This window comes from Helianthus annuus, chromosome 7, assembly GCF_002127325.2.
Source record: "Helianthus annuus cultivar XRQ/B chromosome 7, HanXRQr2.0-SUNRISE, whole genome shotgun sequence".
In the NCBI taxonomy this organism is placed as follows: Eukaryota; Viridiplantae; Streptophyta; class Magnoliopsida; order Asterales; family Asteraceae; genus Helianthus; species Helianthus annuus.
Window position 1 is genome coordinate 142,582,368 of NC_035439.2, and position 7,416 is coordinate 142,589,783.

At 37.9% G+C, this 7,416-nt stretch overlaps 1 protein-coding gene across 1 annotated transcript; it reads right to left on the bottom strand.

The window, feature by feature from the left end:
• Window positions 1-3,727: 3,727 nt before the first annotated feature.
• LOC110867076 (receptor-like protein EIX2) lies at window positions 3,728-7,116 on the bottom strand. Its single transcript, XM_022116216.2, has 3 exons — window positions 4,181-7,116; window positions 4,002-4,101; window positions 3,728-3,920 (listed from the first exon to the last, which is right to left on the bottom strand). Exon 1 carries the CDS (start codon window positions 7,112-7,114, stop codon window positions 4,412-4,414), a length of 2,703 nt encoding a protein of 900 aa, XP_021971908.2. The 5' UTR covers window positions 7,115-7,116; the 3' UTR covers window positions 3,728-3,920; window positions 4,002-4,101; window positions 4,181-4,411.
• Window positions 7,117-7,416: the final 300 nt, after the last annotated feature.

The following is a 7,416-nucleotide window of genomic DNA, read 5'->3' on the forward strand; positions in this document are numbered from 1 at the left end:
ATTAGGCCTTAATGTTCAGCACTTGGGCCTATTATAAACACACAACATAATAGACATAACTATTGCTGGGCCCCTAAGAATTTTGGGCCTTGTGTGCCTGCCCAGTTTGGCCGGCCCAAGAGCCGGGTCTGGAGTTAGGATGTTGGACGAAAATGGCAAAAAGTAATGGATACCTTAGAGACACAAATGAGAACAAAAAAGTTATTTGGACTAAATTAACATTTCTGGTGAAAACACATGGACTAAAATGACAATTTACTCTTGTTTTTCCTCCAATCTAAGCATTCGTTTTCCATTTGTCGTGCATGGGAGTATTAGAGGAAATTTTGGCTTATTGTAATTATCTTTACCGCAAATAGGAGATATGGTTTAATTAGGCTTTATTTGTAACTAGGTTACAATCTCGTGTATTACATAGTTGATGAATGTAATGGTATATTATTAATAATAAACAAGTTAATTTTTTTAAATATATGCATTACACGGTTGAATAAACCCGTGTATTATATTAATAAAATAAAATATAATGTGATTTGGTAACATATATAGTCGTCAAGATATGTATCTTAAAAAATGAACATGACATATAATGTGATTTGGTAATACCCTACAATCCTGCAGTGCCACATCACTCTCCTCATCCTCTACCCTAAAACACTCAATTTGGTTACACCACTACCCTAAATCTAGGGTTTGTTTTTTACAGTACTTCTAAGGTTAAGGAAACTGTTAGGGATATTAATGAGTTTACGATTTGATTTCAACAAATGCATGGATTTTGATCTATCACTTAATTTCTTGAATATTTATGGGTTTTGTCGAATCAGTTTTAAGAAAAAGAATCAAAAGTGAAAAACTGAAGATATTTTAGGTTTGTTTGTTGATCTCATTTAGACCTAAATTGTATGATTTCAAACTATTTAAACCAGATCAAATGCAATGAACTTAAGATGCATTTGTGACATGGATAATAAGTTGGAGGAGAGAGAGATAGGTAGAAAAATGTTTGGCTAAGTGCATGCATTTGTGTAGTTTGTGAAAGGGAATAATAAAGAAAGGCTTTAGTTATCCACACATTCCCCATTTTATTTGTAAATCCATGGTACCCTATAGGAATCGTATAGGGCAATATGGTTCCTCTGGGTCCAGGCGTATTGAGCTATACGCTTACTATAGTGTACTTGAAGTACAAACTTTTCAAACCAATGATTATGGGACCAGCAGAATCATATAGGACAATACGGTTCCTCTAGGTCCAGGCGTATTGAGCTATACGCTTCCTATAGTGTACTTGAAGTAAAACTTTTCAGACCAATGATTAGGGGACCAGGGGAATCATATAGGGCAATACGTTCCCTGGAGGAATTTTTTTTCAAGAGCAGCATATAGTTGTTAGCATTATTTTAGACTTTTTTTTAAATTAATTAAGTTGGTTTTTTTTAAATTATGTTGGTTTTTTTGTTATAAATTTTATAAAAGACGTAGTGAAATTAAGCAATCCAAACAAACTAAACATATCCATACACTATAACTTATCAAAACAAACATATCCAAATTAAACATGTCACACCCCCAAAATCCACATGCGGAGTATCACCGCTTGGAGGCGTGACTGACCAGGATCAAGCCACCAATCATATTGAACATAGCGTGTAAATAATTATAAAACCCAAACACAATATAATTGGTGTCCAAACAAAACATAGTTTAAGTTGTAAGCGGAAGCATAATGTTTAAAACCAAAGTATAAGTTCAAAATGTAATAAATGTTTAACATGGCATAAGACTATCCATGTCCCACAACGTCCACGCCTCCTCGTGCAAGCTCCAAAGGTACCTAACGACCTGCAAGGCATGTAACAACGAGTCAACAACAAAGTTGAGCGAATTCACAGTTGGTTGTTCAGTTTTACCAGTTTGTTTTGAAATCATAAGTTGTTTCGTAAACCACGAGTTAACCAGTTCTTTTGTTTCCCAAACCGTAACCATAATCAGTGGGGGGCTTCCCCTGTGAACCACTAGACCATACCATATCGACTACTAACGAAATATAAGTTGTGCCCTACATCAGTGTCTATCATCACTGACAGTTTGCCATAGTCCATTAGTACACGCCCGTTCGAACGACACGGTGTGAGGTTTGTTAAACCTAATAGCGCTATTAACTAATGACCCGCTCGCCATCGGCCTCGGCGATTAAGTCGATATAAAGAGGAGGGACTTCATGATAGAGTTTTGTCTAGTAAGTTTAAGGTTGTTGTCCTACCCAAGGAGGACGAACGTACGTAGTTCTACCCAAGGAGAATACGCAGGATTTATAGTGGCATCCTACCCAAGGAGGATGGCCGTACATATCCTACCCAAGGAGGATATGTAGATTCCGTTTTAGTTTATTAACCCATTCCCAACCCTTGGGAATCCCATGCCTTGTAGAAAGTGTGAACTTACCTCGGTTTGCTCAGTATGCTCAATTATTTGTGCACAATTAATTCAATCAAAGCCTATAGTTTGCACGTACACACAATCAGTTGACATTCACAAAGTTCGACTAACAGTCAAGATCTTCACGTACATGCAAGTAACAAGTTGTACAAGTTCATGCAAGTCATGCTTATCATTTAACAGTTACTTGTACTACCCTTATCAGTTAACATAGTCTTCACTAACCTAGTTAACTACTAACAGAATTAACCGAGTTACTGTGCTTGATTAATAACTCGACGAAACACACTTGTTTCGTCGTGAACCCCTTCGACGAAACTCCTCGGTTTCGTCGTGATTACCCTCGGCGAAACTCCCCTATTTCGTCGTGATTGGCGTTTCGTCCACTTGGTCAGTTAAGTCGTGTAACTAATGATTACCCAGAAACCCTAACCGCCGATCATCATCACAGCAATCATCGATACCATTTATCATACCAATCATAACAGAATCATGTGTTATAACCTTAAACAATCTAGCATATACGATGGCCATTACATGAGAACAAGTTCACTGATTCAACAATATCAAACACCAAGAAACCCTAATCGTTAACAGATTCAACATTTTGCCGTCACATAATCCGAATAGTGTTTACAAGTATCATTCTTGTTCATACGTATCATAATAATAATCATCATCAACACTCAAAGGGAATCCAAACATAAGATCAAGCATTACATAACGTCGATGAATCATGTTTTCAATTAACAGTTAGCAATGATAACAATCAATTAATCATGCAAGGGTTAAACACTAACCGTGATAAACGGAAATACTAACTTGATCGGCCTAAAGGCTTCGAGAACACAAGATCGCCGTCAGTAGGGAGAGAGAGAGAGCTCTAGGGTTTCTAATTTGCTAACAGTGTGAGACATGAAGTCGTTTCACAAAATTATACCCAATTTAGCGTAATGGGCCCTTACTGGGCCTCGGCGTAACAGTGGGCCGGCGAAACACTCCGTTTCGTCGGAGTGGGTTATGACGAAACTCCTTGTTTCGTCGAGGTGTTTGTGACCAAACAACTTGGTTTCGTCGAGACGGTTTGTGGCGAAACAACTTGGTTTCGTCGGGGTGCAACATTTTAAGATTCTAACTTCTAAGTTTAAATCACCAACATATAGCACAAAATCACAATACGTTTTAACATATCACAAACGTGTACGGTTACAAAGCAAACAAGTCGTGTAAACAAACAACTTAAACAATTAACGTGCAATTAATGCGAAGATGGAATCTTGGAAACTCGAGTTGTCACAAAACAAATATTACAAATACTGAAAATTAAATTGTTTGTATAGTACTGCGTCAAATAAAAATAACATAAACCACTATCGTCATCAATCCTCGTCAGACTCCACGAGCTCCTCCTCCGTAAAGTTCGGGCCACGCCTAGTAGAGGGTGACGAGCTGTGCAACGTATAGGGCGTGCCTAGAGCCTGTAAAAAATTTAAACAAAATACTCATTACATAACATTAAAAGTGTTCGTAGAAAATGAAATAAAAACAAAGTAACATACTTGGATGGAAAGGTCGGACAGAGGAAAGAGCGGCATGGTCTAGCCAGACTGAGGAAAATGAGGCATGGAAATCGGGTTGAGTATAGGACGGGCCGAAAGCCTATAAGAATTTAAACAAAATACCCATTACATAACATTAAATTACTCGTAGATAAATGAATAAAAATAAGATAACATACCTGCATGGACGGGATGGGCTGAGTAAAGACCGACATGGACGTGATGGGCTGAGTAAAGGATGGCATGGACGGGTTGGGCTATTGCATATAGAATGGCCCCGATCCAGCTAAACTCGTGGTGGTGGACGGGGTGGAAGCGATATACTCATATACTTATACATTTCACCCATGCCAGTTATCAGCCACCCCATGTCATCATGCATCCGACAATGTCTTGACAAGTCAAGAGATTCAAGACAAGTCAAGAGATTCTAGAGATTTGTGAAAATGCACAACCGCAGTTACATATATCCAATCCTGTATGTAACTCAACGAAGCAAAAAAGAAATATCTCCAGCGGCGGTTTAAAATTAAAAGACCACAAATTCCCCAAAATCCAACCCCAAATCCAGTACCCATACCTATGTAATATGATTTCCAATAGTCATCTTCATCTTGCTCAACATCTTTCTTTCCAACAACAGTAGCCGGTGGAGGTGGAAACCCGCATGTTGGTGTCAGTGGAGGTCCACAAAGTTGAGGGTTACCACTGTACGAGGTATAATTGAAACGTTGGAGTTGAGACCCAGCTGGTATTCTTCCTGACAAGTTATTGTAAGAAAGATCAAGGTAACTTAGAAAGTTTAATTGTGCCAAACTCCAAGGAATATGCCCAGAGAACTCGTTGTTTGACAAGTCAAGAGATTCCAGATGTCTCAACAAACCTATATCTTTCGGGACTTCCCCATGCAGTTTATTGAAGGAAACATTTAACGAAACCAATTCATAAAGACCGGTGATCTCATGCGGAACTTTTCCGGATAAGTTGTTTCTTGAAAGATCAATGCTCTTCAGTAGCTGCAGACCGCTTTTTCCAAACGATCGTTCTGTTCCTTTCCATGTAACCCATGCATTGTCTAAAAATTGGGCCTCTACATGGGGTCCATAGGGGCAGGGACGATGGGGGTCACATGGAATAATACCAACAAAAGAAGAATAAGAATGGCTAGTAATATCATCTCCAACGCTTTCTCGAGCCATAGATGTAAAGTTATCAAAGCACCTAGGAATATCACCTGACAATCCATTATCAGACAGGTCAAGGAGTTGAAGATTATACAACCAACATATTTGTGAAGGTAAACTCCCATAGAATCTATTGGATCCTAAAACAAGAACATATAACTCTGAAAGTTCTTCCCCGATCCATTCTGGTATGACCCCAGATAACTTATTTTCCCCAAGATCCACAAACCTTAGTCTTTTGTTGTTGCTCAAGGACATTGGCACTTCACCAACAAATTTGTTTGCTCGCAAGTATAATGCCTCTATGTTAGACAAGAATCCCAAAGAAGAAGGGACTTCCCCAGAAAAATTGTTATATGATAAATTAAGAACAACCAGGGTTTTTTGGAATTTCATCCAACAATCTGGTAGACTCCCTGATAATGAATTGTTGGAGAGGTCAAGAAAAGTTAAAGTTTTGTCAAGATTACAGATGAAAGAAAGTGTTCCTGAGAATTTGTTTCTAGAGAGGTTTAACGCCGCAAGTGAAAATGACACTAGTGGTACCCTTCCTCTGAAATGATTATTACTAAAATCCATTCCAGGATAACCATTAAAGGAACATGTCATATTTGGTAATGTACCTTCTATTTCATTTGATGAGATGTTCAGAAATTCCAATTCAACTGGTAAGTCCCAGAACCAGTCAGGGACACCATCTGATATTCCAGCATTGGAAATATCAAGATGTGTGAAATTTTCTTGAGTTTTAAGCCACTCTGGGAACCTAGGTCCAACCTTGCAAGATTGCAATTTTATTGTTGATAATTGGAAAGGGATTCTCCCATTGATACTTAAGTCTAAAGCCAATGAATTGAAAGACAAGTCCAAATAACGTAGTTGGGTAAGATTTAGAAAATGAACTTCAGTGATAACACCTTCAAGGGAGTTGGATGACAAGTCAAGAAATCTTAAATTTGTAACTTGGCCCAAACTGTCGGGTACATTACCAGATACCTGATTATTAGACAAGTCTAAAAACAAAAGGGAATGCCATATTGTGAAATCAGGCATGCTTCCATTTAAAGAATTGTGACTAACATCAAGATATTCTAGATTTGAAAGTTGACCCTCACTGTTGGACATGTTTCCGCTCACAAAATTACTAGAGATGTCTAACTTCTTCAAGGATGTACATCCTTTGAAGTCAGTCATGCTTCCATGCAAAGAATTGTAAGCAAGAGACAAGGTAGTCAAGGAAGAACATCCAATAAATTTGGGCAATGATCCATTGAGGAGATTTTGTGACAAATCCAATTCGACTAGAGATGAACAATTCCCAAAAGTTTTTGGAATAGCACCTCGTAGTTGATTTTGTGAGAGGTTCAAATAGATAAGAGAAGTCCATTCTCCGAAGGAAAAAGGAATGGAACCCTGAAAGTGATTGCCACTAAGATCAAGATGAAGCAAGTTGGAGAGATTGGCAAGTTGATGCGGAATAGGTCCACTAAGATTAGCAAGAGAAATATGCAAATGTTGTAAGTTGGACAAGGAACCTAAAAAGCTGGGTAGAGGATTGAGTTGAAAATCAATATAGTTCAGGTTAAGATATTGTAGCTGAGTTAACACTAGTAGTGACGGACTAATTTTACCATTGAAAACCCTATAAGGATCAACAACAACATAGAAAGTAATATCAAGTTCAATCACATGACCAGTGTGGTTGTTACAACCGACACCCACCCATTTGCAACAATCCAACTCTTTTTGGCTCCCCCAGTCATATAGAAGCCCACGCGAGTCATTTATGTTCGCTTTAAAATCCAATAGAGCTTGCCTCTCCTTCTCAATGCAGAAGCTCATGCTGGCATCAGCTTCTTTGAGGCCTAGAGTACGAAAACCAATACTCGTAAATAATATGCATAGCAGCAAAGATACAAGAACATGCATCATATTAGTGAGAATAGCTTAGCTTAATTACTTTGGCTACCAAGAAGATGCTTTTATAACAATAATAGATAGTGAAAAAATAGCCCACTCTTATAATATTAAAATGGAACATACCATTGCCGGCACGCTACCCACAATAGAATCAAATGTTGATGTAGGATATTAATATGATTTTATTTAACAATGTATGTGATATTGTCATTGATGTAGGATAATAATATGATTCTATTTAATAATGTATGTGATATTTTCATATGACTAATATATTCTTGTTGCAGTAAAGGTTTCAACACGCAACCTTT

Bases quoted from the DNA above. Each gene is read 5' to 3' on its own strand.
- LOC110867076 (XM_022116216.2), bottom strand. From the start codon at position 7,114: ATGCATGTTCTTGTATCTTTGCTGCTATGCATATTATTTACGAGTATT.